Source organism: Erpetoichthys calabaricus, chromosome 5, assembly GCF_900747795.2.
Source record: "Erpetoichthys calabaricus chromosome 5, fErpCal1.3, whole genome shotgun sequence".
In the NCBI taxonomy this organism is placed as follows: Eukaryota; Metazoa; Chordata; class Cladistia; order Polypteriformes; family Polypteridae; genus Erpetoichthys; species Erpetoichthys calabaricus.
The window spans coordinates 94,934,061-94,947,120 of record NC_041398.2 but is presented as its reverse complement, the minus strand read 5'-3'; the positions used below and the strand labels follow the sequence as shown (position 1 = coordinate 94,947,120).

Sequence of the window (13,060 nt, the reverse complement as noted above, 5' to 3'; positions counted from 1 at the left end):
ATATTTTTAAACTTTGACATTTATTTACAAAAGCTTTGTATTAAACCAAGAAAACAGAGGATTTAACACAGTATCACAATGGTGATATTCTAAGTGTTACAAACCTCCAGGGAAAATATGGTATACAAAAAGATATTGTTGTTCACTGCAAAACTAATCAACGATGTTTATAATTTATTTTTTAACAGATATCACAAATATCAATTTAAGTATACATTTAAAGACAATTTTTATTGTTTAAATAACGCAAGTAAAAAGTACATGTAATTATTTGTTGTCTGTGGTTCCTAACCCCCTTCCAAAGTGACGAGTCCAAATAAATAGGAAACAATAAAATTCTATGACTACAAGTGTGTTAACTGTATATTCTTATTATGTGATCATCTGTTCATTATAGATATATTATGTATATACATGTACTCTGCACACGTGCACGCATACACACACACATTCACTTTGATGGGTAAGTTTTAAAAACGTTTTAATGGATGATGTATGAAAGTTGATTTTTTGCTGATTGCCAACCAGAATGTTTCATTAAATAATCAAATGGGCTAACTTACAATATCATGACAGATGTAACAAACAGAAATGTTACAAAGCAGCCTCTCTGGCATTCCGCATTCTTCTTCTGCCTTTGGTGCATCTCTCCTCCACAGTTGTCACAGCAACGGCACAAGCAGAAGAAAAGCCCCACCACAGGCACGATGAGTATAAACAGTATGCCCAAAGATGCACATATAATGAATCCAAGTTCATAATAGATGGCCTGTAAGCAAAAAGCAACATTTTAATGAACATGAAAATTTGTTTCAAATGAGCACTTATGAAAGATTGATTTACCAGTAATACAAAATGCAGCATTCAGAGTCATGGGTGATGTGATCTTAACTGTTTAAGTAAACCTCAGAAAATATAATATTGACAAATGACACAAAATTATCCCTAACACAAAATGTCTGGGACCCGAAATATTTTGGATTTTTGATATATTTGGATATTGAAATATTTGCATATACATAATGAAATATTGTGGGGACACCCTTGATCAAACATGGAAATGCAGTCACAACCAGCTAAGTGACAAATCACATGTATAATAAATCATATCATTGAGCTATTATTATTGTAATAACTTCATCACAGGTAAAGGAAACGTAAGACATGTGAGTCAGAGAATGCAGTTAACTATGTACAGTCTCCCCCACTGTTCTGGCTTTCACAGAGCTACATTAGCTTGGTCTGTTGGAAGGGTTGTTATATATGGCGAACTAAAACTGAGGCTCTTTTTCCTTTTGCTCCAATTCACAATGTTCGCCCAGTCATGCTATCACACTTGTCGCTTCCCCTTCACCACATGCTTCCTTCTCTCTCATCCCTCTCCAGGAGAGTTGGGTATCTATGCACACATAGGTGGTGTGTAAACAGACAGTGGAAACCAATCGCTCCTGCTTCCAGTCCTCATTTCTAAGGCAAATTTCCACCAGAATATTCTTTATCCTATCTCAGCAATGAGCCACCTTTTGCATGGTAGTCATAGCAGAGTCACTACATTTTTTAACATGCATTGTTGTGACAAACATATTAAACCTCAAAAGTAATTAATATGATATGGGCAAAGGCTCTGTATTTGCACTGAAGAACTTGACTTTTTCATCAGGTTATATCTGCTACCTATGGTCACTTCTCCGAGAACTGCCTGACAGGTCAAGAATATCTCAGGCATTCCTAACCCCATCATTCCTGCTGTTCTGGAAGCCACTAACCAACCGACCAAGGTACTACATTCAGTTTTTGTAATGTGTGGGGGTACATACATTAATCATGACATGTTTTTGACAACAATAAATGGCAACTTGCAACAGCCTTCCTGTTGTAATCGGAGAAATTTACTGAACTCCTATTGCAATAAGGGCACCTAGCGGGAATGATACTGCTTATGTTAACCACAAGCAGTGACATTTTATTAATCCCTAGAATGCAGAGGAGAGACACTACAAACTATGTTCATTCTAATCTGCTTGGGACTATGCCAGCCCAGAAATTTTAACAGTGCCGTGTAGTACTTTTGAACTGCAATGCAGGTGTTATCGCATTTATATCACTATAGCTTAGTTAAGTATTTTTCATTTGCAAAACACAATTTGAAAATTGCTCTTTCTTGTCAAGTGTGCAAAAAAGAGAAATGATAACCATCCATCCCTAAGGGGACGTGTTTGATTTTGGCATGTTATGATTGGGAAGTCTGTAGCTTTCAGCATTTCTTACTTTGTGTCTTATTTCAGTATTTATCAGTGCAGATATTATTTGGTGATGCATAATTTCACCTTTAATGTAAATTTCACATGAATTTTGTCGAATACACTTGCTAATTTAAAAATCTTTATTGATGGGACGAAGAGTGTATTCCTGCATATTTCTACACCAACAACTGAGGTGGTGTTGACTGCATCTGGCTATACGTAATAAGGAAGAGTGAGAATTAAAAATGACAAACAGAAAGTAAACATGATTATTGAGTGTGAATTTGCAAAGATCACATAATTACATTTTCTGGTCTTTATCATGGAGTCAATGCATAGGGGATTTAGCGCTGTGCCATTTACCAGTTAGAAGTTTACCCAGAAGGAACATGTACAAAAACATTTAAATGTTATTTTTCAGTGACTTACTAGAGGCAGATTGCGATAAAAAACAAATTTGTAGTATGATGTTTGAAAAGTTAAGGAAAACTGAATTATTTGATGCTTAGAAAACTGTTTACCATAGAAATAATATATACACTTATTCTTTTAAAAATTTGAATAATGCAGTAATATTTATATTATATTCATTTTAAGCAGTGGTAACCAGCTTTGGATAAGGTGCCAGTCCATCAAAAGGCCAATTCATGTGCACACACGGGTAACATAACCTGTATGTCTCTGAAGATGTGGGACTATAAGCAGACATGAACACAAAGACCTGGGGCCTCATGTATAAATGGTGCGTACACACAGAAATGTTGCGTAATAACATTTCCACGTTCAAATCGCGATGTATAAAACCTATACTTGGCATAAAGCCACGCACTTTTCCATGGTACCTCATACCCTGTCGTACGCAAGTTCTCCATTAGGTTTTGCAGACTGGCGGCACCCAGCGTCAAAGCAGTGCTGCTGTTCCTGTGTGGTTACCCTGTGTGGTTACCCTTTCTTAGATCCACATCCATGATGGCGGCTCAATTGCTCCTTGTAGAACTGTTTGTACTTACAAGTTACCGTGAGGTAATTGTACTTATGATACAGTTATAATATTGCACATCCTGAGCCACTTTATAAAGCCCGTATTTACATATGATGACGATATTATTTTTAAGATGAAATGCAGCAAAATATGTTGATTATATTATACAGATAAAACTTTAACTTTAACTACACGGGGCTACAGCGCTAGCGAGCTTGAGCTTTGTTCACTGATTGTTCCTGCCTCGCTCTGTTTTCATGCTGTGGCTGGCACGACACTGGAAGGATAGATGGATAGAATAATTAAACATTACGAAGATATTTCGATGTTCCTTAAAAATTTTGAAGAATCTGCGTTCTAAGCTTACAGATGGCTTAACGTCTATTACAGAGCTGATTGTGTGGCGATTGGGTATTTGGAGAAAGTAAAGTAAGGACAGGAATTGGGGGTTAGTACATTTGAAAAAGACAGTACTTCTGTAATAAAGCATTTCATTGAAGGTCGAGCATGGCGCAGCAAGCATCTTGCTGTAAGACATGAACAATCACTGCGCCACCGTGTTCCTATGTTTAATAACATGCTTTAACTCATATCATCATGAAAATGATATCACGTATACTTCTCAGTATTTTAATTACTCAGAGAGCTGTAATATTACGAACGTAATGGATTCTGTGTCCTGTCGGAGGAAGAGCACATAGTGATTCAGGCACATAGAGCACATATAAGATCAAATACAGTAATCCCTCGCTATATCGCGCTTCGCCTTTCGCAGCTTCACTCCATCGCGGATTTTATATGTAAGCATATTTAAATATATATCGCGGATTTTTTGCTGGTTCGCGGATTTCTGCGGACAATGGGTCTTTTAATTTCTGGTACATGCTTCCTCAGTTGGTTTGCCCAGTTGATTTCATACAAGGGACGCTATTGGCAGATGGCTGAGAAGCTACCCAACTTACTTTTCTCCCTCTCTTGCGCTGAGTTTCTCTGATCCTGATGTAGGGGGATTGAGCAGGGGGGCTGTTCGCAAACCTAGACGATACGGACGCTCGTCTAAAAATGCTGAAAGATTATCTTCACGTTGCTACCTTCTGTGCAAGCTGCTTCCTGAAGCGACATGCTGCACGGTGCTTTGCATACTTAAAAGCTCAAAGGGCACGTATTGATTTTTCACTGTTTGTTTTTATCTGTCTCTCTCTCTCTGCTCCTGACAGAGGGGGTGTGAGCTGCCGCCTTCAACAGCTTTGTGCCACGGTGCTTCGCATACGTAAAAGCCAAACAGCCCTATTGATTTGTTTGCTTTTGTCTCTCTCTCTCTCTCTGACATGCTCTGCTCCTGACTCGCACTCCTTTGAAGAGGAAGATATGTTTGCATTCTTTTAATTGTGAGACGGAACTGTCATCTCTGTCTTGTCATGGAGCACAGTTTAAACTTTTGAAAAAGAGACAAATGTTTGTTTGCAGTGTTTGAATAACGTTCCTGTCTCTCTACAACCTCCTGTGTTTCTGCGCAAATCTGTGACCCAAGCATGACAATATAAAAATAACCATATAAACATATGGTTTCTACTTCGCGGATTTTCTTATTTCGCGGGTGGCTCTGGAACGCAACCCCCGCGATGGAGGAGGGATTACTGTACACAACAAAGCATTTAACATGCTACTTTAGTTACGATGGGATTTGAGAAACTAGTAAATTAAACGATTTTAAGATGAAGTTTATGATGTTCTACTTTAATGACAAAATAAACTACGTGATTAAAGTGGAAACTTCGAGATTAAAGTTAGACATTTCATGCTTTTTTCACACTGTGTGCCTTTTTTTTCACTGTACCCTAATAAGCTTTCATATGACACTCAGACGGTGGGCTACGAGTCACCTTTTCACGCCGACTTTGATATGTGACAACTTTTTTTATTTCGGGCACTGTGTGACTTTGTGAACTTGAGCTTTCGAGTTTCTCCGACACGCTATGTCACTCGATCAACTTCCTTTTGTTGCTTATATAACTGTTTAAACCAACAAATAGTAAATTTTTCTTTGCCTCCATTTGGTATTTGCTGAAATTCTTCTATTTTTCCTCGTACTTTTGCCATTGCCTTTTCACAGAACGCTGGGCTTAAGGGCTATTTATATTGATTTGCATTTTCAAAGAGGCGTAATTCTGGGAGGAGTTGGGGCGGGACAGCAAGCATTTATTTCCACGCTGAGCGGGATTTATGTAGCGGAAGAACGCGGAAGTTGGCGAACGCACAGATTCCTGCACCTGGATTTTTCTGTGCGTAAGTACATTTCGGCTTTTGTGCTTACGTCATGTTATAGTGGAAATTCTACACACGGCGTTATGCATGAGGCCCCAGGTGTGGGAATCGAGCCCAGAATGCTGGATCTATGAAGCAGTAAGACTAACCACCACACTACTCTGTTGCCCAAATAAATAGACAAATACCAATACTTATAATTCAGTGTGCAACATACATTTTTATACTGTCATATGAAACTTTGCAGGGATTTACGTTACTAGAGAACTTGACTTTGATTTCACCAATGTGAAGATACAGGTCTTTGTATGTAATCTTCCCAAAGACTAAAGATTTCACAATGATGTATAATTTAAAATACTCAATACAAACTCATTAAATAAAAGCACAACCGAAGATAATTTTTAAGGTAAGAAAACAATGTATTTAATGAGCTTTTCTTTTTCCATTGATAGTAGCAAAGGTACACGTTTTAAATGTTATTAATGCTAGATTTTCAGTAGTCTTTTTGGTTCTAGACTCTCACGTGTCATCTGTATTTATGATGCAAGGGTCTCACTTCACCAAGCAGGCCTATATTCAGAATATAATACAGCATGTCTTCCATTATTTCCAAATAAGAATTACTACAAACTCTTCAATCTCACAAAAGTTAACAGTTGCCATATGATTAAAAATGTCATTGCATTATCTGTGATAGATTACATAGTAAATTAAATCACCATGTTAAACCCCAGATGGCCTAAAATATCCAGATCCTTGATCATTTCCAAATCTTTTTCAAGCTTCTACTTTTCAGACAGAAAGTATAAGCTGAAACCCCCAAAATAATTTACTCAGTGTTTAACCCACATGAAATCTGTTAGATACCACAGAATATGACAATGAGGCTTTGCTGTTTTAAATGTAATAACTGAGCTGTCAATGTAATGTTTGCTTTAAAATGTGTGGGGGACACTGTAATAGCCCCACACAACACATTAGAAGCAGAAGAGCAATTCTGTGCGAAAATGACCATGGCTTTCATTTGCCTTCATTTTCTTGTAAGCTGGTGCAGCCCTTGTAATGTACAAAGCAGCAAGCATCTCTGTATAGTAGGTGAGGGCAAGCGTGTGAACATGGTTTCAGCTTAAAACCATAGTTTCATCCTATTCAGTATTAAATTAATTATTTATCACCTTTTGGTAGTATTGCAGGAAAATGATATAATTTCAAAAACAGTTTGGAACATGTCAAGATCCACTAGTTAATTGCTCTGCAGTGCAGATTAAATGAGTTTGTTGCAGAGAAGACTAACCAATCTTAAGCCAAGTCAACAAAACACAACCCAAAACCATGGCAGCACACATAGTTGCAGCGGCTTGGTGTTCTCCCCTTCGGAGTTTTGTTTTGTGTGTGTTGATTTTAGTTCGTTCTACATCCTGTTGGGCGAACATATACTACAACCGAGATGATCTTCTTAAGATCGGAGTCTGCTGTGAGGGGAGTGTTACGGCGGAATTCATTCACTCGCACAGCGTTCCGGTGGATATAGCCAGGACACCCGGCTCCCCGTGGATTACCATCCCCAGAGGGCGACGACAAAGGAGGCGCAGAGAGAGGAAGCAGAAGCGAGGATGCAGGGCCAGCACGCTAGCTAGACTACGGAGACAGCCTCACAAACCTCCACTTCCAAGCCTTTTCCTTGCTAACACCTGATCTATTGTCAACAAGATGGATGAACTGAGGCTTCAGGTTGCATCAGAACGCATGATCAAGGACAGTAACTTGTTTGTGTTCATGGAATCCTGGCTTCATTCATGCATACCGGACTCGGCTATTGAGCTAATAGGCTATATGTCGTAGCGCTACGACAGGACTAGAGACTCTGGTAAGAGCAGAGGAGGGTGTGTGTGTGTGTGTACATCAATAATAATTGGGGGACTTTAATCTCGTGGATTTAAAAGTGGTGCTCCCCAAACTCCACCAGCACATAAAGTGTGCTACTAGAGGAGCCGACACACTAGACAAGGTCTACTCAAACATCAAGCTGGGCTATAGAGTCTAAACAGCTTCCATATACCTGGCCCAATCTGACCACATGTCACTGCTGATGATTCCTGCATTCACCCCTCTCCGAAAATCTGCTCTTACCACCACAAGATCCATCACAACCTGGCCTGATGACGCCTCTCTGTAGCTGCAGGACTGCTTCAATAGGACTAACTGGGACATTTTTGAAAGTCCAGTCCTGGAACTCTACACCGACAGTGTATCGTGTTACATCAAAACCTGCACTGACACTGTCACAGTGGAGAAACATATCCATGTCTATCCAAACCAGAAGTCCTGGATGACAAGAGAGGTTCATCGGCTGCTAAAGGAAAGGAACACTGCCTTTAGGTGCGGTGACAAGGCTCTCTACAGCATGACATGGTCCAACCTGAAGACAGGCATCAGAAAGGCTGAGAGGTACTACAGGAGGAGGAGTGAGGAGCACCTGGACAGTAATAACAACAGGCAGGTTTGGCAGGGAGTCCAGCACTTCACCAACTACAGGACCAACCATGGAGCTGCTGAAGGTGATACCTCAATGGCAGAGGAGCTGAACCACTTCTTTGCTCGCTTTGAGATTGAAGTACCAGAGACGGCTGTTACACCCGCAGCAGCAACTCACAACGTCACCCCCTCCCTTAGGGTGGAGGAATACGAGGTGAGACGCTCATTCCAGGCTGTCAATCCTAGGAAGGCAGCAGGTCCCGACAGTGTCCCTGGACAAGTGTTGAGGAACTGTACAGAGCAGCTGGCTGGGAAAGATCTTTAACCTGCATGTCTCTGAAGATGTGGGAGCATGGGCAGACATGAACACAAAGACCAGTGTGGGATATGGCCGGCCGTTCATCCTGGCTAATACCTCCACGTCGCCAGATGGAGCCCTCCTGGCAACATGGAGGTGCCCCGAATTCCACCAGGGCATCTGGACATTGGAGTTTTCCTTCACAGCCCTGCTGGATACCATGGGGGTTGCCAGAGGACGCTGCAGGGAGGCACAGGGATTTTTATTTGCACCATAATGCGGACGTACGTCCTAGTCACCGGGACAGAAGAAATGACGTACTTTCGGGATGAAGAAAAGGAGTTTTTCACCTGACCCGGAAGTGTTAAGAATCACATGGACTGAGGGATCAGAAACACTCCCAGGTCAATCACTTTAAAAGGACTATGGAAAATCCCAGCAGTGAGCCGAGTTGGGAGGAAGGGTGACTGAGCTGCCGGGAGTGGAGGATTTGTGAATTGTGATTGACTATTTTTTATTATTGTGATTTATTTCATAGTGGAGTGGAGGTGCTTTGTGCACATTATTATAATAAATATTAATGTTTGGACTTTTATCTGGTGTCTGATGTGGTGTCTGAGGGTTCAAGGGAACGACAGCACCCCCTATCTGTCACAATTGGCATAGTTGGCAGGATTCTCTGGCCGTCAGTTTGGCAGAGGACCTGAGGAAAAATTTCTGTGGACAGAGACCCCAAGAAGACAGCGTCACGATACGTAGAGAAAATCACCAGAACCCACGTTTACCAAGTCCATCATGGGAAAAAAGAAGACGACCAAGCAAAGCGGCTACACAAGCGGAGGTCCCGCACTTAACGTTGGCTACACTCAAGACGAGCCATGGAGTGGTTACGCGTTTTGAGAGAAACTTCCGGATGAGGACGTCTACAACAAGGTATGTGCCGGGGATGTGCTTGAAAATCTTTTTAAAATAACACATTTTGTCCTGTGCACATACCTCCCAGAAGTCCATCCGGAGGTTCTGCAGGAGGCAGGAGAGAATCCCAAAGGTGGTGGTGCGCTCACATTCGTGGAGCAGACGAGTGAGAAGGACTTCCACATGTCGGGTACTGGCAAGGGACACGTGACCCACCCCGAAGGATTAAGGGAAAGGAGGAGGTCTGCGTCATACTGCTTACGGCTTTGCCCAAGAAAAAACGGACTTCAACTTTCCGAAGGGGAAGGGGGAGGCGAGCGAAGTACCGCTCACCCCACGAAAAGGTAAGGAGGGCCGGGAAATGACTGATCGGTCCACCAACAAATTAATACAGGCGGATCGCAGTCAGCCAAAGATGGCGACCCAGTCCTCTGAAAAGAACTCCATTTCCCAGAAGCCTGTGCGCAGCCCAACAGCGCACGTGCCAGGAGCAAGCATGCTCATTGGCTCCCGGCCGGGAGGTAGGGCTAATGATGGCTCTAGCCTGCCTAGGCCAATTTAAATAATATTTTGGATGTGCAGGAATTAGTGAAATTGCTCGAGCCCGTACGTAGTTTCTTACAGGTTGTGCAGACAATCCAGAAGATCGTCGCAGACTTGGGAGCAGCAACTGAAGCGCCTATTAAGAGGCTTGATGAGTACCTGTGGCGATTTTCTCGGGAGCCGCCTGTATTAATTAATTTGGTGGTACAGGTAAGCGAGACCCGTACCGTACATAGTAGAGGGACACAGAGTGACACGGGCCCGCGATTAATCCATAAAACCCATAGCGGGTGCCAAGTAGCTGCGAGCCCTACAAGGGAGTTGGGAACGTGGACAGGGTGCTTGGTGGAAGGATCGATCGAGCCGGAGCAGCTGAATAGTGCTGTCTGCCTGAGCGATGCGACCCTGAAGACACCAACACCGGTCATTTATAAATCAAAGGGAATGCAGACAGTAAAAGGGCTCTCTCTTTTTCATAGAGACTCAGACTATGGATAAGCCCCAGATTAAACAGGAGATCCTAAAAGAGAAACGGGAGTCTCCTGACAAAATAGAGAAGGGAGCTGAGAGCTGAACTGTGGCGATGGAACCCTCATCAGCGGACAAAGGGGCAGAGCAAAAGTTTCCAAACTGTTTCCAGTCTCGCAGAGGGAGACCAGTAAGAGAACGGCGGCTGTGCTACAAATGCCACCAGCCGGGCCACATATGGCGAAGTTGTTCTCGGAGGACAGGGGATAAAAGCTCTTACTTATATAATGTTCCCCCTAGGTTCTCCCGGGAGTATTCCAGACATTGCCAAGGCCCGACCAATAGCTCCTCCTGGAGGACGACGTCCCTTGCGGGGCTGGGAGCTTCGAACCATGGTTCTTCGCTGGTAGGGGTGCGGGTTGGGTATTTGTACTGTACTGTGGGATATGGCCAGCCATTCATCCTGGCCAATACCCTCACGTCGCCAGAGGTAGCCCCCTGGCAATATGGAGGTGCCCCGAATTCCAGCAGGGCATCCTGGACATTGGAGTTTTCCTTCACAGCCCTGCTGGATACCATGGGGGCCACCAGAGGATGCTGCAGGGAGGCGTAGGGATTTTTATTTGCACTATAACCCGGACGTACGTCCTAGTCACAGGGACAGAAGAAATGACGTACTTCCGGGAGGAAGAAAAGGAGTTTTTCACCTGACCTGGAAGTGTTAAGAATCACATGGACTGAGGGATCAGAAACACTTCCGGGTCAAGCACTTTAAAAGGACAATGGGAAATCCCAGCAGTGAGCCGAGTTGGGAGGAAGGGTGACTGAGCTGCTGGGAGTTGAGGATTTGTGAATTGTGATTGATTATTGTTCATTATTGTGATTTATTTAAGTATAGAAGAGTGGATGTGCTTTGTGCACATTATTATAATAGATATTAATCTCTGGACTTTTATCTGGTGTCTGACGTGGTGTCTGAGGGTTCAAGGGGACGACAACACCCCCTTATCTGTCACACCAGGTGTCCCAGGCCTCAGTTCCTCCCAGTCTGAAATCCTCCATCTTAATCCCTTTACCAAAAAAAATCACCCATAACCTGCCTGAATGACTAATCGGCCAGTAGCGCGTATCCCAGTGTTGATGAAGTGTTTTGAGAAACTGGTCCGGAGTCATATCATGTCCTTCATCCTTCCCACCTTTGATGTATACCAATTTGCTTACAGGGCTAACAGGTCTACTGAGGTTGCTGTTGCTGCTGCTCTCCATGCTACCCTGTCCCATCTGGAGCTCCAGGGGAGCTACACACGTCTCCTCTTTATTGATTTTAGCTCTGCATTTAACACCATCCTCCCTCACAGATTGCTGTGCAAGCTGCCAGCCCTGGGACTCCCATATTCCACCTGTATATGGATTAAAGACTTCCTGACAGACTGCACACAAAGGGTTAGGGTGGGCCCTCACTTCTCCTCGGCCATCAGCACCGGCTCTCTTCAGGGCTGTGTGCTAAGCCCCCTGCTCTTCATGCTGTACACACGACTGTGCCCCCGCCCACCACAGCAACACCATCGTCAAATTTGCAGAAGACACCACTGTGGTGGGGCTCATCTCTGGGGAGGATAAGTCCACCTACAGGGACGAAGTGGAGCGGCTGACAGCATGGTGCACTGACAACAACCTGCTCCTGAACACAATTAAGACCAAGGAGCTCATTGCGGACTTCAGGGAAAAGAAAATGGACGTCAAACCACTTTATATCAGAGAGGACTGTGTGGAGAGGGTGTCAGATTTCCACTTCCTGGGAGTCCATATCATGGAAGACCTGTCCTGGAGTATGAACACAGCTGAGCTGGCGAAGAAGGCTCAGCAGAGACTTTATTTCCTGAGTCCTCAGGAAAAATAACATCCCCCAAAAACTGCTGGTGTCCTTCTATCGCTGTTCTATTAAGAGTATCCTGTGCTACTGCCTCTGTGTGTGGTTTTCCAGCTGCACAACAGCGCAGAGGAAAACACTTCAGCAGATCGTAAGGATTGCCCAGCAGATCATCGGCTGCTCTTTACCCTCTCTGGATGAACTGCACAGCTCTCGCTGCCTCAGGAAAGCGGAAAACATCTTGAAAGACTCCTCAAACCCCGCTCATGATATGTTCCAACTGTTGCCATCAGGCAAAAGATACAGGAGCATCAAAACAAAGACAAATAGACTGAATAACAGTTTCTATCCTGTTGCTATTACGGCACTGAATGCCACCTAATCACCTCCAATACAGCAGTGCAATAGATGACATCTTGTGCAATAGTGTTCATGTGCAATTAAGGTCTTATGTTGAATGTTTGTGTTCTACCTTATTTCTTCTTATCCTTTCTAATTTTATCACTCTTTAATTTAATATTGTTTCCTTATCAGTATGCTGCTGCTGGAGTATGTGAATTTCCCCTTGGGATTAATAAAGTATCTATCTAATCCTTTTGTAATTATATTTATTTATATTTTGACACCACAGGGACTGCACCTAATTTCACTGTATTTGTTACAATGACAATAAAGACATTGTGAAAATATTCTGAGATTCTGAGAATGTTGTAAATCACAAATGAACCAGAATGACCAGGCTGACCTTTTATGCTGTCATGCCAACTGGTGTGCTAATTACATAGCTATACCTACCAACCAAACAATATGAAAGCACCACCCGCCAAAACCACTACAGAAGTATGTCAAATCACAATATTGACATAATAATTGAATTCAGGGATTCCAAAAACCATTGCTTTAATTTTACTAAGCAAAATTAATTCAGGAAAGTATAAATTCAAAACAAAACAAGATCACAATGTTAACGTAATGTATTCCCTCAAAGAAGGTATAAC

The 13,060-nt window shown here is 42.8% G+C and overlaps 1 protein-coding gene across 11 annotated transcripts in view; it reads right to left on the bottom strand.

Annotated features, from left to right (window-relative positions):
- The window catches only part of LOC114651810 (prominin-1-A-like), a 273,810-nt gene that overhangs the window by 111,573 nt on the left and 149,177 nt on the right, over window positions 1-13,060 (bottom strand). For all 11 annotated transcript variants that reach the window (XM_051928258.1, XM_051928264.1, XM_051928267.1 and 8 more), the window contains one exon: window positions 564-769. In XM_051928258.1, coding sequence (XP_051784218.1) covers window positions 564-769 — 206 coding nt within the window. The remainder of the gene's footprint in view (window positions 1-563; window positions 770-13,060) is intronic.